We start from the raw sequence: 12,389 nt of genomic DNA on the forward strand, positions 1-12,389 counted from the left end.
TCAATGTGGTAGAATTATTTGATAGACAATAGAATTAGAAGTCTTTCAGCTCTTACCAATAAGTAATTAGATTTTAATATAGTTTCTGGCAAATATACAAATGTATAAAAATATTGCTGCACTTGCACTTATAGGTCCGCTCCTCTTAACTTTCCAGTCGTCGCATCTCTGAAGTAATTATTTCCAAACTAAATAGTCTTTTCGGCAAAAGTGTAAAGGTGCCAACAAAAACTAGCTTCTTTCGATTGTTATAAAGAAAAAATCTAGTATGTAGAAACGACACTTTTGCTCGTTCACTAAATTTAAATTAATTTTCTCTATTAGGCTCTGTCAACATCTTGCACTTTAATTTATTAATTTGTTAAAAAAAAACAGCGCGACGACTAAAGAGTTAACTAAAGTTACATAACGCACTCCGAGTATTCAGAACGAAATATGTATGTGTCAAGAGCAAAAAGGAAAAGGGGGCCGAAACGTAAGGAGATAAAAAATACAGGGAAAAAGAGCAGATCATGTATCCTATCGAACTAAAATACATATGCGTCGTTCTCAATATTTTACATTTACGCAAAACAATCTTACATCGTAAGAGAACTGAAAACTCGGCGCGTGTAACATTAAATTTACAAATAAAAATATGTCAATTAATTTTTTTACTTTTACTGTAATGCCATCACGATAACTTTTCGCACAGTAAATTATCTTGCACTCTCGGCCGACGCCAAATGGCTATGGGGAACGCAAAATTAAAGACGCACCGTGAGCTGCAATTTACTGTGCGAAAACGTAACAGTAATGGTATTTACATTGTTAATTTATAATATATATTTATGCTAGTTTTCGATAGCGAGCTTTGCGTAATCTTTTCGCATGTGCGTCCTTTGATTTTGAAAGCGTCGCGCGTTCACTTTGATTCACACGGTCACTTTGATTTTTGTTTCTTTTTAACCGGTCCCTTGCCGTTCTGTTCCCTTTCCGCGCTCTTTCTCACGATCCTGGCGGAACGCCGCGTTGGCGTCTGCAGCGGCGTCTTGCATACTGCCAATTCCGGAAGACTGCAACAATTAACATGGCTAGTGCAATAGGGTTGCATACGTTTCTATCACTTAATAAATCGAATTAATGAATGAAGAATATGTTTTTTGTTTAATAAACAGATTAGATATGCGCTATCTCTCAAGTATTGATGAAGATATTTATCGTAACGTTAAGTATTTCCTTTCTCGATCGCTTCTCCTCTGTTTGATTTAAAACCGTTCAATTGTATACTGTAATTATTTTGCGATTGTTTGTACAGAACTTGTAGAGTCCGAAAAAAATCCAAAAATATTGAAGAGTTTCGATTGTAATCATAATGTAACAATTTAAGAAATAACTATTTTGCGCAAAATCCACGCAAAGACGATTATTCCGACAACAGAGACAATTTTGCTGTTGTTATAAATTTGTACAACTTTTCGCCTCTCGTAACGCAACGCGGTTGCAGCGAGGAATCCGCAATCTTAAGGAACAATGACTCCAGCGCTCACCCTAGTTGATCGACTTTCTGCCGCTTCGTACTCGGCTTCTTCGTCTCATTATTGTTCTTCGCATTTGTCTCCTCGTCGACGTCTGACGAAGTTTGTCTTGGGTGAATGTTCTTCGCAGGCGACGGCTCTTTCGTCTTCAACAACTCCTCTTTTTCATTGTTGTTCCTCAGTGGCGCGGTGTTCTCCTTGCGCGAGTTCAGCTGGGTGCGTTGCGACTTCTGCGAAGCCTGGGATGCGTAGTTCTTGGAGGTGAGCTGCGTGGGTGGCACGATACCATTGGTCTCGTAGTATCGGGCCAGCTGAAGAGTCACCGTTTTAGAGCAGTTGAACGTTTTGTAGATGCCCACCAAAGAGTCAGCCAGCTCGAACATGTTCGAGCGCAACGAAATGACGATGAACTGCGCGTTCTTGGTGCGCTCTTTGATGTAGTTACCGACGATGGAGACGTTCTTGAAGTCGAGCGCCGCATCGATCTCGTCCATGAAATACAGCGGCGTGGGTTTGTAATGGTGGAGGGCGAAGACCAACGCCAGCGAGCTCAGGGTCTTCTCGCCGCCGCTGAGCTTGTCGATGCTCTTCCACGACTTCTTGGGTGGACGCACGCTGAACACGATGCCCTCGCTTAACGGGTTCAACGAGTCCACCAGCTCCAGCTCCGCGTCGCCGCCCAGCGTGATCATCTGGTACATCTCCTTCAATTTGGCGGTGATCAAGTTGAAACCGTTAAGGAATTCATTGATCCTGCGTCGCCGGGCAGTCTCGTGAATCTCGCGCATCTTGTTCCGCTCCGCCGTCGTCTCTTCCAGCTCAGCGGTACGGGTCATGTACAGCGCGTCCTTCTCCTGGTAATCCGCGATGATCTGCATGTTTGGTATCTGCTCGGGCAACCTCTTCTTGGCCTTCAGCAAATTATGCGTCACCATCTTCACGTCCAACTGACCGATCTCCTCCTCCGTCAGATCGTTAAGTGGCTCCACAGCCTCGTGTGGAACCTCACGTAATTTCAGACTCGCTATTTTCCGGTTGTACTCGGGGATCACTTGCCGGAGCTCCTTTAACAGCTTCTTACTCTCGTGCAATTTCTGATCCAGGTCGATCTTCGCCGCCTTCAGCTCGTCCTCGCACGCCTGCAGCTTGTTCAGCTCGCTTTTCAAAGACGACGTGGCGTCGTCCCGCTCTACCAGCGCCTCGTTGACCTGGTTTAACTCTTCTAGAAGTACTTTAACACCCTCCTCGAGCTCGGACTTTTCCTTCTGAATGTCCCTCAGCCTCTGTTCGCAGGTATGCACGTCGCTCTCCAGTGTTTCTATATGTTTCTCCACCTTTTTGACATTTCTCTCGGCAGTCTTAATAGCCACCTGCAGACGGCATATCTCTGCCTTGGCTTTGTCTATCGATTTGTTCAGCTGCTTAATTTTCGCCTGCTGATCTCGCACGCGACTGCCCGAGATATCATCTATCTTCTTGTTAATACATTCGACTTCCTTCTCTATCGAGGCGGAGCTCTTCTCGACCTTGTCTAGGTGCAATTTTGCCGCGTCCACCGTTTCACGCAATTGTTCAACCTTTTTCGGGTCCGATACCGAGTTGGCGGTGGTCTTTTCCTGCGCCTTCAGCTGGGCTCGCAACAACGGCTCCTGCTCGTTCAGCGTTTGTACCTCAATACCAAATTTCTGCCTGTTGACCTTCATATCCTTCAAGCCGGTTACTAGTACATGGATCTGCTGATCCAGCAGCTGCTTCTTCGCTCTCAGGTTATTGCACTCTTCGAACACAGTATCCAACTGCGACTGCAGTTTCTCGATATCAGCGCTTGACGGCTCGTTTCTCACCACCTTCTGGCCCATCCGACCTCGAAATACCGTGCGCCCACCACCGCTCATCGTACCCGACAGCTCGATCAATTCGCCCTTCAACGTCACCACGCGATAACGCATTCTACCGTAGGCGATGCGTGTCGCCTGATCCAAATCCTGCGCCACCAGAGTGTCTTGCAGACCATAATAAAACGCCACCAGCACCCGCTCGTCCTCCACCTTGATCAGATCAAACAGTCTATGTACATTCTCCGGCGTTTGGATTTTATGGCTGATTTTCGCCTGGAACCGCTGCTGTTTCTCCAGAGCTATAAATGTGGCGCGTCCTATGTCATGTTGCCGCAGAAAAGTGATGCATGCCTGCGCCGTGGTTACTGTGTCCACAACGATGTCGTCCAGTGGACCGCATGCCGTCGACACAGCGACGTCGTATTTGGCATCAATGGCGCCCAAGTCACCCTACATAAGAAAATTCGTACAAAGTCAAGTAAAGAAATCTACCGGCGAGTTCGTTCAGTAATAACGAATGCAACTATATTTTATTAATTCTATTCTTCGAGAGGTTTCCGCGACACTCACCAATCTCCCGAATATTCCAGGTATCCGCCCGTCCCGCTTCTCTCTCATTAACGAGTCCAGAACGCGGTTCCGCGACTTGCTGCTCTGCATGGCACAGCGCTGCTCCTCAAAAGAGACTCGCATTCTCTGCAGCTGAGCGGTCTTTTCCGTCTCGAGTGCCTTTGCCTCGTCCAGTTCACCCTGCGCCTGCTTCAAACTGCGCTCGGTTGCCGGGATCTTCGTCTCGAACAACGCCAGCTGCTCCTGGCGCTCTTTCAGAGTACCCGCAGTTCTTTCTAAAGACTCCCGGAGATTTTCTAATTTCTCCTTCTCGACCTTCTCCACCGATATATAAAGTTCCAGCTCAGACTTGGCAATATTGTACGCCGCTTGCGCCTCATCCACGTTTTTCCTAAAAGATATCAGTTTCTTCTCCAATTCGGACCGCTTGTGCAGCAACGGCTCCGTCTTTTCCCGCAGATTCGCCATCAAGGTCGACAACGAAGTCTCTTCTTTTTCCTTGTTGGCCGCATGCGTCTCGATTAAACGTTCGCATTCTTCGATATCTTTCGTGTTTTTCTCCGGTACCTTTAGTAGTTCTTCCAGCTTGCTTTTCTCCTGTCATCAATTGTCAAACACATAATTTAATATAAACAAAAAACTGTAACATTTGTAACTTATATATAAATTCAATGGTATATATTTGGTCGGAATAACAAAGTAAAAGATTACCGTCTTGGTGGACGCCATATTGGCTTTCCGCCGCTTGTTCGTCTCGACCAGTTCGGCGTGCAGCAATTCATCCTTTTTACGCACTTCGTTGAATCTCGCTGTGGCTCCATCCTTCTGCCGTTGCAGAGCGTCCCACTTCGCGCTCTTTTCCTTGATAATCTTAATACTCTCCTCCTTCTGTTTGCAAACGCTATTCATCTTGTCCGTCAACGCGGTATGTTCCTGGTCAAGACTATCGTGCGTCGCTTCGCACTCCTCGAGCTCCTTCATCGCCTCAGATCTGACAGAGATATTTCGTGACTTTCAATAGTTGCCTGAACCGCCGTTAACGCTCCAGATATTATCAGATAAAAGTCAAGTAATACGAAGCCACTGTTGCGTTTAATTTACCTTTTGCAGTAATAAAGCTGATGCTGCAATCTGATTATCGTGTTCTCCGACTTTAAGTACTCCACCGCCTCTTCCATAGGCTGCTCCAGGGCCTCCTTCTCCTTTTGCACGACCTTGAGACGATGTAGCTTCTCTATACGACGTTCCGTTAAGTCGTCCACCTTATTCGACAATTTCTCCAAGGGTTCTTTATAGCGAGACGTGCCAATAATATCCTCCAGAAATTCCAACATTCCGGTATCGTGTTCATTTTGGCCTTTGGGTTTCATCAATGCAATCTGCTCTACTTCACCCTACAAAAAGCGTTTTCCAACTGTTTATCGATATACAATTTAAACACAATTTATGTAATAAATATATGCTGTGATCGATTGATCTCGAATATATAATTTAAACAGTTTAATAATAAACTAATTTTTTGCAGACGTTAAGACTTTCGAAAAAAAAGCATAAAGGAAACTTTTGGAACACTGAACATGTGTGGAAAATAGTCAACAAATCTGTACAGAATTGAATGACCTAAGAAAATTAGCTTCATTAAAGTGGTTTTATTACAAAATTATTTTAAAAATAACATCAAACAGGTTGCACGTTTGTACTCTTCTTTAATCTTTCAGAAAAAAAGCAATCTCCGAGTTCTATTAATAAAGCATCTGGTACACGATTTTACCTGCAATATCAAGAACCGATTGTGATCCAAATCGACTCCGTGAAACCTCAAGAGCTTGGCAATCTCTTTAAATTGTACTTTCCTCTTATTCAGTTCATAATACGACGAACTGTCCTTAAATGCCGTCCTAGATATAACAAACTCGCTGTCCGGAACGACATCGTAGTCTTCGCCGGGCTTAAAAAATTAATACGACCAAAGTAGAATCAGCCCGACAACAGAATTAAACCGCGCCGTCAATATCACTACCTTGTCAATAATTCGTTGAAAATGTATCGAGACGGTGCAGCTTCTCACGTTTGCATACTCGCTAGAATTGTGTATCAAGACCGAGATCTTCTTGGACCTAATCTTGGTGGCGCGGTAGCCGAACACAAACAGCATGGAGTCGATGATGTTGCTCTTGCCGCTGCCGTTGGGGCCCACTATCGCCGAGAAGCTCTGAAGAAGAGAGAAAGACCGAGCTCAAGACAAACGTGCCTGACAAACGGAAACGTACGGTGTACGTCCGCGCGTTTACCTTCTGAAAGGGCCCGATCACGTGCGTGCCGGCGTAGCTCTTGAAGTTCATGTTGACGATCTTGGCGATCATAAGCCTGGACCCGGTCGCGTCAATCTCGTTAAAATTCTTCAGAGGCGGCGGGATGTAAATGTCGTCGTCCACCCTCAGGCCGCCCTCCTCGTCCGTGTCGTACCCCGTGTCCCGCGCGTCGGCCTCCATGTCGGCCGCGCCGGGGTCGCTGCTCCTCGCCTCGGAGTCACCGGTCTCCATCCGAACGGCCGCTTTATTGTCCGCGCGGACCTGCCGCCAGTCGTAGCCCCGTTTTGAGGTTAGCTCACCGACAACATCGCCGAGACAGTCCCCCGAGCCGGCCGGGACCCGAGCGTGTCGTACGAAAATGCCGCGAGCTCACTCAGGAACGCGCGAGAACGCGCCGCTGAACGACTCGTCCTCACCCGCAGCGTCGCCGCTCCCCTCGCCGCGGCCGTTTCCCGCGCGAAGCTGCTCGACGCGGGCGAACTTGAAAGCGCCGAATCTGCTCCTCGGAGTGGGGAACCTGGGTTGCACGTGGGTTCGCGTTATATCTGTCGCGCGTGCAACGTTTTCGCGCCGCGCAGCGTACGTTCGCAACGAGAGAGAGAGAGAGAGAGACCACACCGTCGCGCTCCGTCGGCGTTGCTACTGTTCCCAATGCTCCGCCATGTCGCGTCACGCCGAGAGCTGTCGCGAATTCAAAATCCCGCTCGACCAACGGATGCGAGCGATCGAATCGCGAGTCGCGAGCCGCGCGACACGGTCGCCCGGGTCGGTCGCGCGGCGAAACTCACGCCGACGAATCCCCGGGTCGCGCCGCGAAGCCGCGCGGCGTCTTCGAATCCGCGCGAGTTCGCCCGCGAAATCGCGATCGCCCGGGACGCCGGATAAAGGGACGCCGAGTGCCGAGCAAAATGGCGGCAAAACGGGCTCGCCGGTTCTTGTACCGCGCGATACACCCTTTCCCTCCTGGAGTGTCTCCTGCCCGTCTCGGGTTCGATGTTTCTCGCGAGAGGCGAAGAAAGGGAGGAAAGTGGCAAATTTGTCCGAATAATTTATCGGGAGGCGGAGAAAAGAGTGGGGGGGCAGGAGGGAAAGAGAAGGAGAAAGCGGTTTCGGCCGCGCTGCCGAGTTCAGTGGCCTGAAGTGAGCGCAATTCGGTGGCCACTTTCGTGGGACTCCGTGGCGCAACGGTAGCGCGTCTGACTCCAGATCAGAAGGTTGCGTGTTCAAATCACGTCGGGGTCAAGGGACTAATTTTTCCTTTTTTTTCGCCTTTTCGCCCTCTCGCACCTTTGTTTTTGCGAGAAACATTTTTTCCAATCACTAAATTGCCTTTGCCAGTGCGTTCAGGTTTCGAAACGTTGAGAAATCCCATAAAAAAAATATCGATATGCATGCATCGGTACGTTTATTTAAGTTCAAGATATCGGCCTATTTTTTTACATAACTAAACGGTGTCGCTAAAGGATGGTTGTTAATGTTGTTATAATTAATTTAGCGGAAGTCGGAGAAAGGAGTTTTTTCAATTAATTTAACACACACGCAACGTATGTCCGTGAATTTAAAAAAAATGTGAATTATTGATGTAAAGAATACATTATAATTATACATTGGCATAAAGTTGTAAGAAGAAAAATGCAAATCCGAAATTTGCATAAAGGAAGCTTTTGTGAGCTTTATAGTTTCTTTACCGCTTAACTCACGAAGCTTTCGCTACGAGCAAGTCGGAAGAATAACTTGAGTTATTCTTTCTCGTCATTTGAGCAAATGATTTGCTCAAACGACGAGAAAGCGCTGTACAAATTTTCAGTTTGCATCTCTTTTATTTCTTTCTTTTATAGTTTTTCCAGCGTCTGTAACATAAATTTTCGGGAGTATCCAATACGATCGTTTCTATAAGTGCGTTTCTCGGAGTAATCGCACCTCCGAGACAAGATAGATTGTGAACAGACAGGCAGGAATGCTTGAACAATTCTAGAATGTACTCTATAATTAAAGAGACGTGTCCAGGCATTCCCGCCTGTCTGTTTACAGTTGTATGCGACGAGAGAGGGACGAGGGGTGCAGAGAGTTCAGCACGCGGCGCGGCAAACAGGTGCAAATGGAGACGTAAACAGACGGGGAGCGGTAGCGTTGAGGAACGTCGTGGGAACCGCGCGTTCGAGAAACGAATCGTCCTGAGTTTCGCTGCCGATAAATCTGATTACTCGCGGGACTGTCGAATCTGCGGGCGTGAATGAAAAATCTCGGCGCGATTTGCATACTTTCAGGAACGATATTAATTACCGAGCGCCCTAACCTCAAAGCTCGAGAGAGTCGAAGAGCCACGAGTCCGTCTATCGTTGACACATGTAAAAAAACCAAAGAAACGTCACATTGACTCGCGACTACTTGGGAGTCGTCATTGCGAAACGTCTCCCAGTTCGTGACGACGCGGCGGCATGAAAGTGTGAGTTGCCGGGTTCGTTGGGGCCCTCGTCCGCGATAACCGCGAGTATCTCACCGCCGTCGATTTCCTTTCAGCATAAAGGGAAGCTGGGACACTCTTCTGAGCAATTACGAGGTCCTGAATATCCTGCGGAACACCAAGTCTTACAAGAAGTCGATGAATCAGCTGGCGACCATTACTTATCAGACGATCAAGTATCTGGAGGACACGCCGTGCAAGAAGCAGAGTCCGGAGAAGATCCGCGAGTTTCTCAAGGCGATGGAGCCCATCAAGCTGACGAAGGCCGAGAAGCTCACACTTCTCAACCTCTGCCCCACTACGCCACTCGAGATACAATTGGTTCGATTCCCTCTTTCCCACCATTCTAATTTGCCGGGTAGTGGCGAAGAGATTCTCTAGTGCCCGTTTCTACCGTTGCTGATTGACTCTCGGCTTAAATTACTTCTCATCTCTTTCCAAGTTTTAAAACTAGAAGAAGACACGAAGTTGAACCGAGATTAAAGTTAAGGTGCGTTCCATTTCACGCATGATCCTTGTTATTTACCCGACGTTGAAGATAAATGATGCATCTTGTGAATCATGCGTGAAGCAGAACGCACCGTTAGCCTAATATTACATTTGTCGTGCGACAAGTTTTTTAAGTGTGTCGATTGACTGCAGGACAGTAAAATTGTCAAGTATCTAGAACTTTTCTACTCAGCAGTAATGTTAGCCTTAATCAGCGTTGGGATAATAGATGTTCCGGTCGAGATCTACTTTAAGATAGTCTTTACGTTCAGATGGTGGAGGAGAGCGAGGAACGGCTGACGGAGGAAGAGGTGGACACCGTGATTCAGATCGTCGCGAACGTGCGGGGGGACGAGCAGGACGCAGAACAAGAGACCTAATCTTGCGCCTTAAAAAATAACTTGTTTAAATATATTTTTTTGCGTATGTACATTTTATTTATATAATAAACATGACTGGAAATAGTGCGTAATTAAATTATTGTGCATATGCGCAATAGTGCAGTAGCCTTATTATCTCTTTTGATCCCCAAGGTCATCTATAGAGTCCTCGTCGATCTGAAAAGAGAGCGGGATTTGCCATTGAGGGACTCTAAAGGCCTGTGTCCACGATACTAGAACTGCGTCCAACTTCTAGTTCCGAGAAATGTGTAACCAATCAACTTGCAGCTTTTATGGAATAGCTGCAAGTTGATTGGTTACACATTTCTCGGAACTAGAACTTGGACGCAGTTCTTGTATCGTGGACACAGGCCTTTACGTCTGGTTATCGCCTCCTTCTTTTAAAAGTCGACTGTAACTCACTTGTGGCCATTTCTCGGGTATCACCTCGAACAGATCGTCCTTGACGTCTCCCTGTATGACAATCTCGTCGTCGCCGGTCACGCTGGATCCGCAGGCGAATTTGCTGCCGAAAAACTTGGCCGCCACCTTCAAGTCGATATCTATAAAAAGCACGTCTCTCTCAACACCGAGCTCGTTCATTTTGCAATCTGTTTACAGGGTCGACTCGGCGCGTTACCAAAAGTGCTGAGGCCAGTCACGACCGTGACGGATTTCTTCTTTCCCCTGGGCGCCCTGGAGATGGTCACCAACCGTGGTATGTCCTCTTTCTTCTTGGTTTTCAGCATACCCTTGCCACCGCGCTTCTGCCGCTTCTTCTCGTCCTCACCCGCGTTGACTTCGGTGGAGCTGTCCTCTGTAGCTGAAGATGGGAACGTGGTTCCTCGGTTAAAACTTAAGATCGTCCGACCGTATCCGGCGCACAATTCTCCATAGTTACCTAATTTTATCTTCTCGAATTCGATAGGCAGATTCCTCTCCAGCCACTGCTTACATTTGTCATACTCCGGGTAGTATTCGCAGTACTGCAAGTCAAGAATTGGATTTTTAAGTTGAACTTGTAAACCTTCTCGCTACCAGTTCTTTTCTTTCGCGAGATTCGCATTGTTCCACGTCGAAAGGGATCAAAGAGGGCGTTTTCCAGCAAGGACGCAGTGTAACACAGTGAATCGTTTCATCCTTGTTCAACATTGGCAAACAACAAGGATGTAATGATTCAGTGTTACACTGTGTCACATTGTGTCCTTGCTGGAAAACGCCCAGAGTCAACTCAAAACATCGTATCATTAATTTTGTCCTCTAAGATAAAATGCTACAATTAATTTTCATACTACAATGTTTAATTGTATTGGATTGAGGGAGGTCCCAGGTTCGAATCCTGGCTGGGGTAATATTTTTCGCAATAAGAATTTTAATAAAGGGAGGAAGGGGGTTATCATATTAGATGCTAATGTATAGCATTATTAAAATAATTTATAAACGTGAATTCACTGACGATAACGCTTCCACTTACGGGGATTAATCTGTGTTATAAGGCTGGTATGTAACTGGCGCACAGAATAAGTTGGAAAGAATACGGTATATGGATTCACTTATTAATTTAATTGACTACTTACACCTATGCCCGGTCCTAAACGGCCTCTTTAATTTCTAATTGAATTAATTTTCAGTTATATTGTAATTTCGATTGTCGATCGTGACTCCATTTTCGTTATCTAGCAAGTTTCTGTCAACGCCGACGTTAAGGCCCGGTCTACAGTGAGTTGTTAGGCCCGGTTTCACCAAACGTCGCTTAACTCTAATTTTAGTTTAACTCGCGTTTGTCTCTTTCTAAAGTAATAGTTGGAAAGAGACGAAGAACGAATTAAGCTAGGCTTAAAGTTAAGCAACCTTGGTGAAACCGGAGCTCAGTCGTTAGTCAGAAGTCGGAACTATATGTCGATCCTTTTTTCTTTCAGCCAGAACGAAAAGAGATCCGACGTATCGTTCCGACTTCTGGCTAACAACTCAGTGCAGACCGGGTCTAAAAGTAGACGATTTACCTCGATGGGTAGTGAACAGTTGCCGCAATACTGGACCCGAATGGGATAAGTGACACTGGGATCCGGTCCCAGTCGGAAGTCCGGCTGTTCCTCCGCTGACATCCTGGTGGCGTCTAACTTTACTCGCGGTCTCGTCGAGCAGCCTTCTCGGCGGGGCGGTTTTAGAAAGCCCTCTTCGTACCGCGACGACTCCTCGTTCCTCACGACGTACACAAACAGATCGGCTCCGCCGAGACAAGTATCTCGCACCGCGCGCAGGTTTAGGTTAGGAGCCGCCACGGATGTAAAACTTGAAGATCGATTTCCAAGACGAGCGGCGTAGTGGGTGACTCTTGATTTCTCGGAGAGCTGCAACGCGCGCTGCGAGAGAGACAAGGCGCAAGATATGCGCATGCGCGCAATCTAGTGAATCGTCACAGACGCACCTTCAGGTCTATTTCCATCAATGTGAATTAATTTCCCAGGTAGCAAAATGATATCAAAATGTCAATAAAAGGACAACTAAAAAAAGATACGGATAACTTTTTAATTGGCAGAAAAGATACCTTTAGGATTGCAAATAGTATCACTAATGTCCGCTTGGCAGATGACGTATTTATGTCCGAAATCTAACTATTAAGCCTCCGCTACAATGATTCTCGGTTCTGTCTACAATGGTCGTAGTCGTAAGAATAATCGACTGCGATTGGTCAATTCCATGAAGAATAGAGATAAGGAGGGTCAACTTATATGGGCGGATGCGTCAGATTCTGCGCCCAAAAATTGTCATCGCTGCTAGCTTTGACTATATAATCATGGACTGCTAGTTGCCTCCAC

General features: G+C 46.6%; 3 protein-coding genes and 1 non-coding gene across 4 annotated transcripts; 2 read left to right on the forward strand and 2 right to left on the reverse strand.

Moving 5' to 3' along the window:
* Nucleotides 1-52: 52 nt before the first annotated feature.
* On the reverse strand, nt 53-6,648 carry LOC105558896 (structural maintenance of chromosomes protein 4). The gene is made up of 8 exons (XM_012006818.1): nt 6,217-6,648; nt 5,946-6,137; nt 5,697-5,873; nt 5,027-5,319; nt 4,637-4,916; nt 3,926-4,522; nt 1,530-3,805; nt 53-1,055 (listed from the first exon to the last, which is right to left on the reverse strand). The coding sequence occupies exons 1-8, from the start codon at nt 6,466-6,468 to the stop codon at nt 923-925; spliced, it is 4,200 nt and encodes a 1,399-aa protein (XP_011862208.1). The 5' UTR covers nt 6,469-6,648; the 3' UTR covers nt 53-922.
* A 759-nt stretch (nt 6,649-7,407) lies between these two features.
* Trnaw-cca lies at nt 7,408-7,479 on the forward strand. The gene has a single exon. It is a non-coding gene; the product is annotated as a tRNA-Trp (tRNA).
* Nucleotides 7,480-8,275: 796 nt separating this feature from the next.
* LOC105558902 (DNA-directed RNA polymerase III subunit RPC9) lies at nt 8,276-9,667 on the forward strand. Its single transcript, XM_012006824.1, has 3 exons — nt 8,276-8,683; nt 8,758-9,022; nt 9,463-9,667. Exons 1-3 carry the CDS (start codon nt 8,676-8,678, stop codon nt 9,568-9,570), a joined length of 381 nt encoding a protein of 126 aa, XP_011862214.1. The 5' UTR covers nt 8,276-8,675; the 3' UTR covers nt 9,571-9,667.
* Nucleotides 9,664-11,936, reverse strand: LOC105558901 (density-regulated protein homolog). The gene is made up of 5 exons (XM_012006823.1): nt 11,574-11,936; nt 10,472-10,556; nt 10,211-10,393; nt 9,994-10,133; nt 9,664-9,747 (listed from the first exon to the last, which is right to left on the reverse strand). The coding sequence occupies exons 1-5, from the start codon at nt 11,673-11,675 to the stop codon at nt 9,703-9,705; spliced, it is 555 nt and encodes a 184-aa protein (XP_011862213.1). The 5' UTR covers nt 11,676-11,936; the 3' UTR covers nt 9,664-9,702.
* Nucleotides 11,937-12,389: the final 453 nt, after the last annotated feature.

The sequence above is a fragment of the Vollenhovia emeryi genome, unplaced genomic scaffold (genome assembly GCF_000949405.1).
Source record: "Vollenhovia emeryi isolate VEMERY1.0 unplaced genomic scaffold, V.emery_V1.0 DF939305.1, whole genome shotgun sequence".
NCBI lineage: Eukaryota > Metazoa > Arthropoda > Insecta > Hymenoptera > Formicidae > Vollenhovia > Vollenhovia emeryi.

Coding starts and splice junctions, on each gene's coding strand:
- LOC105558902 (XM_012006824.1), top strand. Junction 9,023..9,462: donor CGCCACTCGAGATACAATTG/GTTCGATTCCCT, acceptor CTTTACGTTCAG/ATGGTGGAGGAGAGCGAGGA.
- LOC105558901 (XM_012006823.1), bottom strand. CDS start 11,675: ATGTCAGCGGAGGAACAGCCGGACTTCCGACTGGGACCGGATCCCAGT. Junction 10,134..10,210: donor GACTGGCCTCAGCACTTTTG/GTAACGCGCCGA, acceptor TGCTTTTTATAG/ATATCGACTTGAAGGTGGCG. Junction 9,748..9,993: donor TACCCGAGAAATGGCCACAA/GTGAGTTACAGT, acceptor CTCTCTTTTCAG/ATCGACGAGGACTCTATAGA.
- LOC105558896 (XM_012006818.1), bottom strand. CDS start 6,468: ATGGAGACCGGTGACTCCGAGGCGAGGAGCAGCGACCCCGGCGCGGCC. Junction 6,138..6,216: donor TGATCGGGCCCTTTCAGAAG/GTAAACGCGCGG, acceptor TCTCTTCTTCAG/AGCTTCTCGGCGATAGTGGG. Junction 5,320..5,696: donor ATCGGTTCTTGATATTGCAG/GTAAAATCGTGT, acceptor CGCTTTTTGTAG/GGTGAAGTAGAGCAGATTGC.